The sequence below is a fragment of the Staurois parvus genome, unplaced genomic scaffold (assembly GCF_062004578.1).
Source record: "Staurois parvus isolate SC_StPar_1 unplaced genomic scaffold, SC_StPar_1.0 ptg000137l, whole genome shotgun sequence".
Lineage (NCBI taxonomy): Eukaryota > Metazoa > Chordata > Amphibia > Anura > Ranidae > Staurois > Staurois parvus.
The window spans coordinates 6,301,414-6,315,060 of NW_028317933.1; the positions used below are offsets into that span (position 1 = coordinate 6,301,414).

Sequence of the window (13,647 nt, forward strand, 5' to 3'; positions counted from 1 at the left end):
ATAGCTATGTACAGTACGACATATCTGCATGTCACTTTACTCTTCTTGAATTATCTGAAAACTTTAACACCAGGAGGTGGTAGTTTTAGTATAGTTCTAAAAGGAATATAACTACCACCTCCTGGTGTTCGTTTTCAGGTAATAATTCAAGAAGAGTAAAGTGACATGAAGATATGTCGTACTGTACAAAGCTATGAATTTTATACCCACCTAAATCCAGACTTTCCTCGAAGTTTCTCTATGCGTGGTGACTACATATAGTATAGTTTTATAGTTCTAATTATGTAGTCACTGCATATAGAAACTTCAAAAGGAAAGTCTGGATTTAGGTGGGTATAAAATTCATAGCTATGTACAGTAGGACATATCTGTACGTCACTTTACTCTTCTTGAGTTATTACCTGAAAACTTGAACAAGAGGTGGTAGTTTTATTATAGTTCTAAAAGGAATATAACTACCACCTCCTGGTGTTCAAGTTTTCAGGTAATAATTCAAGAAGAGTAAAGTGAGATGCAGATATGTCCTACTGTACATAGCTATGAATTTTATACCCACCTAAATCCAGACTTTCCTCGAAGTTGCTCTATGAGTGTGGTGACTACATATATTCCTTTTAGAACTTTAACAACTACTGTATATTATTACTACTACCTCCTGGTGTTCCAAAGTTTTCAGGTAGTAATTCAAGAAGAGTAAAGATATATGTCCTACTGTACATGAATTTTATACCCACCAAAATCCAAACGTCTCTCAAAGTTTCAGTACCGGAGCAGCGATTACACCATCATATACCAAGCTCACATGCTTATAGCAGCCAAGACATGAAATGAGCTGCCAATAGTTTGGGAAATAAAAGAAACTATTCCTGAAAGAAACTCGGAGGCTGCATTGCTGGCCTTCTCATTTACAGGGGAAAAAAAAAAAAAAGATAATTGCATTTTTCTTAACTAAAAACCTATAAAACTCCACTATACTATAAAACTACTACTTCCAGGCAACAAAAGATTTTCAGGTAAACAGTAAAAAAAAAAATAAAAAAGGTGACACACCGGAATGTACCAGTATGATTTTTACACCCACCTATATCTAAACCTTCCAGGACTTTCAGTGTAAGTGCAGTGACATGATTTGTGTAAAAAAAACAAAAATAAAATTATCTATATATATATAAAATTTCATTGTGTACAGTGTTGCATGACTGCACAATTGTCAGCCAAAGTTGTGCAGCACCGTATAGCAAAGAAAATGGCCTGGTCATGGCCCTGCAAAAGGGGGTAAATCTTCTGGAGGGTTAAGAGCTAAAAAGCTATGATATGCTATAACCATCACTTCTTGGCACTCCAGAATTTGGAGGCAAAAACTCAAGAACAGTAAACTGTCATATCAGTATGTTTTACTGTACATATGTGAGTTTTATACCCACCTAAAATCAGAAAGGTTTTAGTATCCGAGCGGTGATTTCATACATTCCTTTGGGGAACTAAAAGCTATACTATACCTACTACTTCTCAGCATTCTAAAGTTTTGAGGGAAAAATTCAAGAACATTAAAGCGACATACCAGGGGTGGACTGACCATTCAAGCACTGCCCGAGGGCCCAGGGTCAGCAGGGGGCCCCATGGAATGCCCCTGGTACCTGTTATAGGCTTTTTTGGGTGTGCTTTGAGTGTGGGACACAGGGGCCCCATGATCCCCTATTGCCCGGGGGCCCCATGAGTTGTCAGTCCACCCCTGCGACATACCGATATGTCATACTGTACACATCTATGAGTTTCATACCCACCTAAATCCAAACTTTCTCTGAAGTTTCAAAATAAGAGTGGTGACTACAAAAATTTTCTTCAGCTTGGTTCACACTGCCACAATTTCAGGTGCGATTTGGGAATTGAAATCGTACCGGAAATTGGATCGAATGAACGTGAATTAGAGTGTCTTAACACACGCGATTTACTGCAGCGCAATTTCAAAAGTAGTTCTTGTATTACTTTTTCTGCAGTTTGTTGCAATTTCACATATGGACTACAATAGAAATCATACTGCAAAACGCAATGGAAAAAAAAACGCAAGAAATCCTCAGAAAATACGGTGAAATCACAAACAAAAAACACACGATTTTAAAATCGCATCCAGTGTGAACCAAGCTGTCAAGAACTAAAAGCTATACTACAACTATCAATTCTCAGCGTCCACAACTGAAATAAAAAATGAACAGAGTGGAGACTACAAAAATGCCTTCCGGAACTAAAAGCTATACTACAAACTATCAATTTTTTAGCTTGTTGGTTGAGTGTTGTTCCTGTTGGTGTTTCCTTTGCTCTGTTATTAAAGGAGTGATTGCCGTGCAGATTCCTTTTTAACCCTGTTATTTTGTTAAAGTACCTACCCTAAATGGGGACCCCGGACGTTCTGTGATTATCTGATGAACCCTGGAGCCTTGCTATAACGGATGACCAGAGGATGTTAGGGAATGCAGCCTGACCAGAATGCAGATGACCTAGATGTATCTGATGGCAAAGGTAACTTCTTTCATGCGTATTTAATACGCACTTCTGGTGAGTGCGCATTCTACTTATTTAATTATCTTCACCTCTGGACCACGTATTATCACCGTTAGACGCAACTCTGGGAGCTGGACATTATATTGTGATCATTAACAATTATATACTCCATATAACAATATTTGCACATTATAGATCTCATTTTCTGCTGACATTTGTATGATATTATTCCTATTCTTAGCGCTGCACCTTTATTATTTTTATATCAATTTTCAGGTTACAAAACTGAAATAAAAAATAAACAGAGCGTGTTGACTACAAAAATGCCTTTCAGAACTAAAAGCTATACTATAACTATGAATTCTCAGCATCTAAAATTGAAGTAAAAAATGAACAGTAGAGACAACATGCTGTTTTGCTGCACTGTACATCTTTATGAATTTTATATCCACTTAAAGCAGTGACTACACCATTTATCATATCATGAGTTTTCGTGTGCATATTGCAAGCGATAATTACTAAATGGTGAATGACTCACTGACACAGTTTTGCTTCACAAATACAAAACACCTATAACCTTTTTTAGTCACCGTAAATGAGATATCAGCAGTAGCAGCCTACATGTTTCTTTCAGGAACTTTCCAGCAACTAAAGACCTATAAAAAACATTATACTACAACTACACCTCCTGGTGTTCCAAAAGTTTCAGGCAACAATTCAAGAACAGTAAAAGTGATGAGCAGATCTGTTGTACTGTACAGTTTTAGATTTTTTCTATCCATCTAAAACCAAATATCCTGACTTTTTAGGTATGAGAATGGCCACTACACGATCATATACCAAGCTAAGGTGCATACAGCAACTTAAAACGGGAATAAGTTGCCAACACAGTTTTTCTTTCTAAATACAAACCGAGATTTTCTTTTTTCTGTAAATGAAAGGTCAGCAATAGCAGCCTCAGAGTTTCTTTCAGAAACGGTTTTCTTTACCAATTAAACCTAGAAAACTGTACTATACTATAAAAACTACCACCGATTGATGCCACAAGATTTTCAGGTAAAAATTCAGGAAGACACAAAAACACACAACAAAAAAAAACAAACCAAAAACAAAACACAACAACACGACACACTGAAATGTGATATTGTACATATCTGAGAATTTTGCCCATCCAAAATTTCCTTGACATTTCAGTACAATAGTACTGACTACCACTTCCTGGTGTGCCAAAATTTTGAAGTAGCTATTCAACATATGGATATGTCGTAGTGTACATATCTATGAATTTTATACTCATCTAAATCCAAAAACATCCCCCGAAGTTTCAGAATGAGAGAGGCGACTACATAAATTCCTTCAAGAACTAAAAAAAGGTATACTACAGGCTGTGTGTGTATACTGTACTATAACTTCTTGAATTTTTACCTCCAATTTTGGAACACCGAGAACAGTAAAAAGTGATGCATGAATGTTGTACTGTACATACCTATGAATTTTACATTTAACCAAATCCAACCTTTTCAGTCGGAGAGCGGTGACTACACTATTTATCATATGGCAGCCTATTACTACTAAGCCACGATGGAGTTTTGCTTCAAAACACCTAACATAAATGAGAGGTAAGCAATGGCCGCCTCCACATTTCTTTCAGGAACAGTAAACTACTAAAAACCTATTGGGGAAAAAAAAAAAAAAAAAAAAAAAAAAAAAAAAAAAAAAGGACCATTGGTCCGCATTCCAAAGTTTTGAAGTAAAAAAGGTCAAAAAAAGGACAGTAAAGCAACATACTGATATACTGTACTACATACACATCTATGAATTTTATACCCATCTACATGAAAACTTCCCTCAACGTTTCAGTACAAGAGAGGCAACGACTGAAATTCAATAAAGAGCTAAAAGCTGTACTACAACTATAAAATTCTTGGTATTTCAAGTACAGCAAAAGGACGTCTACAGTAGGACATCAGTACGTCGCTTTAATGTACTTGAATTTTTACCTCAAAATATTGGAACACCGGGAGATCAAAGTTTTTTTATTATAGGTTTTCAGTATTCCTGAAAGAAAAGTGGAGGCTGTCATTGCTGACCTCATTTAAAAAAGGCAAAAAAAAAAAAAAAGTTCAAGGCGTTTTGCATCTATGAAGCAAAAGTGTGCTAGTTGCGGTTTTGTAGTCATAGGCCACTATGATAAATAAATAATGTAGTAGCCATTTTCATACAGAAAAGTTTGGATTTGGGTGGATATAAAATTAATAGAAATGTACAACATATCGATACATTGCTTTTCTTGATTTTTTACCTCCAATTTTGGAATACCGAGAGGTTCTATTATAGCTTTTAGTTCTTAAAACCAGGTTCACATGTGTGGGGCCAGTTTTAGTGTGATTTTTAAAAGCAGTCTGATGCGGTTTCGGTTAGCGGTTTAGGTGTGAATTTTTAAAAAGTTTATGGCACTTAAAATTGCACCTGAACTGTACTAAAAATTGTACCCGACAAAAAAACACAAACGACACACATTGCACCTGGCCCACACATTTGAACCAGCTCCAAAGAAAGCACCTTTGGATCACACGTCTGCAAATCGGATGGGGTTCAAAATGCCTCTAATCTGCATGTATGTAAACCGGGGCTAAAGAAATTTAAGTTTTAACTTTTTATTCACAGGATTTAAAAAAAAAAAAAAAAAAAAAAAAAAAAAAAAAAAAAGGTAGCAAGTACGATAGTTGAGAAATGAAAAAAGTGCTACTGCGCTTATAGGTATAATCAATAGTACAAAATAACCATTTGCAGCAGTCCTAATTGTGAATACACACAACATCATACGTGAATACCATATGCACCGCGCATAAAAAGTGCAAAATATGAATATCTTTGTGACAATCTATGGAAAACAATATGGATACTGATAATAATTCAGTCCTAATAAGTGAAAACAAAGGGCAAAGTGGTAAAATTCTTGATTGTGAACTCCGTGTACAATAACAGGTGCTCCACTGTGCTCAGACTGGTGCCCCACAAGGACTGACACTCACCGTCATCCCATGATCATCTATCTCTAGGATGGTCATTTGCACTTTTTTCTTCTCCTAGAGATAGGTGGTCATGGGATGACGGTGTCATTGCTTGTGGGGCACTAGTCTGAGTACAGCGGAGCACCTGTTATTGTACACGGGGTTCACAATCAAGAATTTTAGCACTTTGCCCTTTGTTTTTATGTATTGGGACTGAATTATCAGTATCAATATTGTTTTCCATATATTGTCACAAAGATATTCATATTTTGCACTTTTTATGCGCAGCCCATATGGTATTCACCAAGTATGATAGAGCGACATACTAGAAGACTGATGTAATGCTAAGCCATGCACTAGTCAAAAAGTCGTTTGAACACGTTTTTGAAAAGCAAACACACAGCCATGAGAGCAAGCGATATTGCCATCATGTAATTTCTGATTTTCAACAATTGTTCAACAGGCATAAATGACTCAGTTTTTTGTTTGTTTTGTCACATATGAACAGTAGAAACAGTTTGCTTTTTAATGGGCGAGAAGCACATTAACCTTTCAATTTATCGTCACCTCGACAGAAGTTTTCCCAAACTTTTCCTTCAAAAATCTATAGTGACGTTTTTGAGTAAATCGATATGTGCCCATTAACTGGAGGAAAAACTAACAAACTTTCCAAATGACAGATTTTCGGAAGATAGTGTATGACCACCATAGGTTCCTAAAGGAATTTATTTAGTCTCTGCTCCCATACTGAAACGTTGAGGAATGATTTTGGATTTAGGAGAGTATAAAATCCATAGATATGTACACTATGACATGTCTGTAGATCTCTTTACTGTTGTAGGCTCACCTGAAAATTTTGGAACGTTAGGAAGTGATAGTTTTTATAGGTTTTTAGTTGTTCTGGATACCATTCCTGAAAGCAAAGCAGAGGCTGCCATTGCTGACCTCCCATTTACGCCAAAAAGTTAAAGATGTTTTGTAGTTATGAAGCAAAAACAGTGTCAGTTGCAGTTAAGGGGTAATAGGTAGACACCACTTTCATACTTAAAAGTTTAAATTTAGGGGAGTCTAAAATTCATAAATATACATAAAGTACAACATACGGATATGTCACTATACTGTTAACATTTTACCTCCAATTTTGGAACAACGAGAAGGTAAAGCAAAGTATAGATTTTAGTTTTTAAAAAAAGAATTTATATAGTCACTGCTCCCCTACTGAAACTTTGAGGGATGTTTTTAGATTTAGGCAACTATAAAAAAGTCATACGTATGTACACTATGACATATCTACACTCACTGGTCACTTTATTAGGTACACCTGTTCAATTGCTTGGTAACACAAATTGCTAATTAACTAATCACATCGCAGCAACTCAAAGCATTTAGGCATCTAGATTTGATGAAGATAATTTGCTGAAGTTCAAACAGAGCATCAGAATGGGGAAGAAAGGGGATTTAAGTGACTATGAATGTGGCATGATTGCTGGTGCTGGATGGGCTGGTCTGAGTATTTCAAAAACTGCTAATCTACTGGGATTGTCACACACAACCATCTCTAGGTTTTAGAGAATGGTCCGAAAAAGAGAAAATATCCCGTGAGCGGTAGTTGTGTGGATAATGCCTTGTTGATGTCAGAGGAGAATGGGCAGACTGGTTCAAGATGATAGAAAGGCAACAGCAACTGTCAATATGTACCACAATATGAGGAATATTTCCAACACCTTGCTGAATTTATGCCACAAAAAATTAAGGCAGTTCTGAAGGCAAAAAGGGGGAGGGGGGGGGGGGTCCAACCCGGTACTAGCAAGGTGTATTTAATAAAGCAGCCGGTGAGTGTATATGTTGCTTTACTGTTGAATTTTTACCTGAAAAAAAAAATTTGGAATACCAGGAAGCAGTAGTCACGTTATAGTATATTCATTGCTCTTGTACATTAACTTCAAGGAAAGTTTGGATTTATGCAATTCACAGATATGTACAATACGACATTTCAGTGTATCCATCCCTTCTTTTCCTTGAATTTGTACCTGAAAATCTTGTAGCGCCATGAGCTGGTAGCTTAACAGTTTAGTACAGTTTTTATAGGTTTTTAGTTGTTAAAGGAAACCGATCCTGAAATTACAACTTATTGATACAACACTTTACTGTTCCTGAATTTTTACCTTCAATTTTGGAACATCGGGACGTATAGAGTTTAGTTCTTAAAGGAATTTATGTAGTCAACTCTCTCCTACTGAAACTTTGAGAAATTGGATTTAGGTGGGTCTAAAATTCATAGATATGTACACTATGACATATTTCTAAATCTATGAATATTTTATCCAACTAAACCCAAACAGTTCAGTAAGAGAGTGGTGACTACACTCAGAGGCGGACTGACCATTTGGAAACTCGGGCACTGCACGAGGGCCCGATGAGATGCCCCTGGTACCTTTTTCATAGGCATGTTTGAGTTTGGGCAAGGACACAGGGACCCCATAAGTTGTCAGTCCGCCCCTGACTACACTATTTCATGTCTACATCCCAATCCTGTAACTAATTTCGTACTGAAAAGTTTGGATTTAGGCGAGTCTAAAATTCGTAGATATGTAAAAGTACAACATATTGATACGTCACTTTACTGTTCCTGAATTTTACCTCCAATTTTGGGACACCGAGAATTTATAGTACAGTATAGCTTTTAGTTCTTAAAGGAATTTATGTAGTCGCCGCTCTCATACTGAAACACTGAGGAATGTTTTTGGATTTAGGTGGGTCTAAAATTCATAGATATGTACACTAAGACATGTCGGTACATCTATATTTTATCCACATAAATCTAAACTTTTCAGTAAGAGAGTGGTGACTACACGAATATTTCATGTCTACATCCCAAGCCTGTAATTACTGTTGTACTGAAAAGTTTGGGTTTCGGTGGGTCTAAAAATTCATAGATCTGTAAAAGTACAACATATTGATGTGTCACTTTACTGTTCCTGAATTTACCGCCAATTTTGGAACACCGAAAATTTATAGTACAGTATAGCTTTTAGTTCTTAAAGGAAGTTAGGTAGTCGCCGCTCTTCTACTGAAACTTTGAAGAATGCTTTTGGAATTCATAGATATGTACACTATGACAAATCAGTACATCTATGAATATTTTATCCACCAAAATCCAAATTTTTCAGTAAGAGAGCAGTGACTACACTAATATTTCACATGTATGTCCCAAGCCTGTAATTACTTTCATACTGAAAAGTTTGGATTTAGGCAAGTCTAAAATTCATAGATATGTAAAAGTACAACATATTGATACATTACTTTACTGTTCCTGAATTTTGCCTCCAAGTTTGGGACACAGAGAAGTTATAGTAAAGTATAGCTTCTAGTTCTTGAGGCTTGGTTCACATCTGTGCCGGTGGTGCCGCTGCAGATATGCACAAAAACTCCATGCAGCCGCACCACCCGCACAGAGGAACGCAGACCCGCGGGCGGGTGCCATTAATTCTAAAGGCACATGTCCGCACTGGAAATCGCAACCATACTGGGAACAGAGTTTCCAGTGCAGGCTGCGTTTTCAGAAGTGCAGGGACTTCTTCCCCGCATGTCCCGGGGCACGCGAGTCCATTCAAATGAATGGGCTCTCGTGACTACGCAAAACGCGGACATGTGAACAAGGAGTAAAGGAAGTTATGTAGTTGCCACTCTCTTACTGAAACTTTGAGGAATGTTTTTGGATTTAGGTAGGTCTAAAATTCATACATATGTACACAATGACATATCTGAACATCTATGAATATTTTATCCACCTAAATCTAAACATTTCAGTAAGTGAGCGGTGACTACACGAATATTTCACGTCTACATCCCAAGCCTGTCATTACTTTTGTACTGAAAAGTTTGGATTTAGGTGGGTCTAAAAATTCATAGATATGTAAAGTACAACATATTGATATGTCACTTTACTATTCCTGAACGTATCGCCAATTTTGGAACACCGAGAATTTATAGCACAGTATAGCTTTTAGTTCTTAAAGGAATTTATGTAGTCCCCGCTCTCCTACTGAAACACTGAGGAGTATTTTTGGATTTAGGTGGGTCTAAAATTCATAGATATGTAAAGTACAACATATTGATACGTCACTTTACTGTTCCTGAATTTTGCCTCCAAGTTTGGGACACAGAGAAGTTATAGTACAGTATAGCTTTTAGTTCTTGAGGCTAGGCTGACATATGTACGGGTGGTGTCGCTGCAGATCCGCACAAAAATCCATGCAGCCGCACCACCTGCACAAAGGAACGCGGACCCGCGGGTGGGTGCCATTAATTCTAAAAGGCACACCGTCCGCACAGGAAATCGCGGGGACTACACTAATATTTCACGTCTACATCCCAAGCCTGTCGTTACTTTTGTACTGAAAAGTTTGGATTTAGGTGGGTCTAAAAATTTCATAGATATGTAAAGTACAACATATTGATATGTCACTTTACTGTTCCTGAATGTACCGCCAATTTTGGAACACCAAAAATGTATAGTACAGTATAGCTTTTAGTTCCTAAAAGGAATTCACGTAGTCGCCACTCTCATAATGAATGTTCTTGGATTAAGGCAGGTATAAATTTCATATATATGTACAGTACGACAATGGTAGTTCTATGAATATTTTATCCACCTAAATCCAAAAAGTGACAAAACTTTGAGGAATGTTTTGGATTTAGGTGGGTCTAAAATTCATAGATATGTACACTATGACATCTCAGTACATCTATGAATATTTTATCCACCCAAATCCAAACTTTTCAGCAAGAGAGTGGTGACTACACTAATATTTCACATGTACGTCCCAAGCCTGTAATTACTTTCATACTGAAAAGTTTGGATTTAGGCGAGTCTAAAAGTCATAGATATGTAAAAGTACAACATACTGATTGTGCCTGAATTTTACGACATCGAGACGTTATAGTACAACATAGCTTTTAGTTCTTAAAGGACGTTATGTAGTCGCCGCTCTTCTACTGAATGTTTCTGGATTTCGGTAGGTATAAAATTCATATATATATGTACAGTATGACATAATGGTAGTTCTATGAATATTTTATCCACCTAAATCCAAAGTTTTCGGTAAGAGCGGTGACTCCACGAATTTCTCACGTGTATATCCTAACCTTGTAATTACTAAAACAGGCCGGAGTCACTGACACAGTAGTGCTTGGTAAATAGCAGACATCATGGTCTTTCTATGTGCCCTGTAAATGAGAAAACACTGGTATCTGACCAGCTTTAGCGGCTAGCTGCCATACTTGAGGTAAAAAAAAATATATATATATAAAAGTTTCTGAAATGTTTTGTAGGAAGAATTAGCTTTGTTAATGCTGAGGGGATGGTGCCTGGCAGCTCTCAAGAGTCACTGGTTGTCTAGCAGCACGTTTCTAGGTGTAATTTGTGGTAATGAGGGATGAAGACATTATAAAGTGATAAATGGTGAGGGTTGGGTACTGTGTGGTGCAGACAGGCCAGGCCTCAAGCAGCAGCCATGTCAGCCCTGCAGCCCAGGCCTGACACACACACACCGCTCACTCACTCACACACAGACACAGGCAGCAGAGAAAAAGAAAATGGCGCAGAGACTAAGTCCCCACCACCTGAAAGCCGACTTTCAGGCGGGGAAAACAGAGGGGAAACGTGTCCGGAGGAGCCCGGGGAGGGTGGCACACGGGAGATCGGTTCGGGCTGAACAGAAATAAGTCGTTTTTAGCCGGGGATCACCCCCGATGGGCCGGATGGAAGGCTCTGTAGGTGAACAAAGGAGCCGGTGAGCGAGCAGACGGGACTTAGTCTCTGGACGCCATGTCTGCCCTTCTAGAGGAGGAAGGAGAGTGAGAGGAGGAGGAGGGGGGATGGGAAGCAGGAAAACAGGGGGACCCACACCCCGATCCACACTCACTGCACCCCACAATCCTGGCCCAACACCCACACTAACCAGGGGACCCCGGTACTTACCGTTTGCTCGAAAATTCGCGTCGATCTAAAGGAAAGAGAAGGAGAAATCAGGACATGGGGTGCTGGTCAGATAAAGAGGCCCAGCTAAGTACCCGAACCCCAAAAACCTCACTTTACTGGGGTGACAGGTTACTGATGGAGGTCATCACATCCCCCTAAATACAGGGTATCCCCAATAATCTACAGATCAGATCCTAGAACATAGAAGATCAGACCCCTTGCCTATAACATTACATGGATCAAGTCAGTATCTGATCACACTTAGAACATCCCCCCCAAATAAAAGGGGACCCCCAAATAAGTCATCAGATCCCATCTATAGTATAATATGGATCAGATCACAACATGTAGGAGATCCTACCCAGAATGTTCAGGGGATCAGATCCTGTTTATAAAAGTATCTGATTATAGTACAAGATCCAACACATCCCCCCCCCAAATACAGGGGACTCCCCAAACAAGTCATCAGATCCCATCTATAGTACATTATGGATCAGATCATTAACTATACTGGACAGATCACATCCTACATATACTATTGAAGGGTTCAGATCCGATTTATGAAACTATCGGATCATGGGAAGCATCAGATCCTACCTACGGTGTATTAGATCCTAGAATGTAGAAGGAGGCCCTGCCTAGAACATGGGATCCTACCTCTAATAATACATGGATCAGATCCTAGAGGTATCATAGGATCCTAACTGAAAGAGATCCTTCCCATAGTACATGTACCAGATCCTATACTAGAAAAGTCTGCTGGTGTCCTAACTGGAATATAAAAGAGATCCAGCAATATAGATGCAGAGGCCCTGCCTAGAACATGGGTCAGATCCTATATAATAGGATCCTACCTAGAAGATGGGTCAGATCCTACATTATAATAGGATCCTGTCTAGAAGATGGGTCAGATCCTACATTATAATAGGATCCTGTCTAGAAGATGGGTCAGATCCTACATTATAATAGGATCCTGTCTAGAAGATGGGTCAGATCCTACATTATAATAGGATCCTGTCTAGAAGATGGGTCAGATCCTATACTATAAATGTAGGAGATCCTAGAATATAAATCTATTAGGATCCTTCCTCCAGTGATCAGATGTGGCTCCCGGTGGGGGGAGTGGAAGTCCAGGGCCTGTCTGGTTTTGGGGTGCAGGGATGTGATCAGACACAATGTAACTGTCAGGATGGGGTGGGGGGGTCAGCACGCGTCTAGAAGGCTGGGAACACTGAAGAGGAGGCAGAGGAGAAGATCGCACAGCTGGGACACGAGTTTAAAGGGATTTCTGATCCGGATCTGATGGTTTCCAGGAACTGGGGCAGGCCATGTGGCTGGAAGGGGCTCATCTAAGAAAGGCTGGGGGGGGGATAAGGAAGGTGATCAGCTTACCTGTGAGTCGTTGTGACTGTTGTCCCCACTCATCCTCACCAAGTACAGGTAGGGGTGTCAGTGAATGAATGGAGGGGAGCCGGGAGGGAGCCTAGGCGTCGAGCACAGAGGTCTGCTGGAGAACAGGAGGGCTGAGCAGTATGGCCGGCTCCCGTATTGTGTGTCTGGGGGAAGGAGCAGGGTACAGCCAGGAGAAGCAACAGCAAAATGAGAGTGGGCAGAGACACACAGCGGATTGTGTAACAACTAAGTCCCGATTTAGCTCAACTGCGCAGGCGCATCTCATTTAAAAGGCCCCGGAGGAGGAGCGACGGCTGAGTGGAGGCCACTCCTCTTCCGTCATTCAGCTGCTCTGCAAGGAGAAGTTCACTCCCGGCTGTTGGATGAGGCCGGGCCGATGTGCTGAGCCGGCTGTTACTGTAGTGACCGCGTCCCCGGGTCATCCGCATCCGGTGCACATCGCTAATACTCCGGAACACTCCATACTTATCATGGCTTTCCTCTGGATGGCGGCTCCTCACAATCACAGAGACGGCTACCGGCTGGGTGTGTTTTATTGTCAGATGAGAACATTGAATCACAAATTAGGGAAGTCAGTCAGTAAGAGTCTCTTCCGGTGTTGGAGGACTGGATGTCGTGTGTGTGCTGGGAGCCGGATCCTGGGGCGTACAACGTCACTATAGAAAGATACATCACAATGTACAACCTCCACCACATCGCAATTATATTGTCAATTTATTATCAGTAATCATTGTCAAT

The 13,647-nt window shown here is 39.5% G+C and overlaps 1 protein-coding gene across 1 annotated transcript in view; it reads right to left on the reverse strand.

Annotated features, from left to right (window-relative positions):
- TOP1 (DNA topoisomerase I) overlaps positions 1 to 13,152 on the reverse strand; it is a 70,015-nt gene extending 56,863 nt beyond the window's left edge. Inside the window, exons 1-2 of the mRNA XM_089673301.1 lie at positions 12,889 to 13,152; positions 11,497 to 11,521 (exon numbers count right to left, since the gene is read on the reverse strand). Of these exons, the coding sequence (XP_089529427.1) occupies positions 11,497 to 11,521; positions 12,889 to 12,921 (58 nt within the window). The 5' untranslated portion in view covers positions 12,922 to 13,152. The remainder of the gene's footprint in view (positions 1 to 11,496; positions 11,522 to 12,888) is intronic.
- Between the last annotated feature and the right edge of the window lie 495 nt (positions 13,153 to 13,647).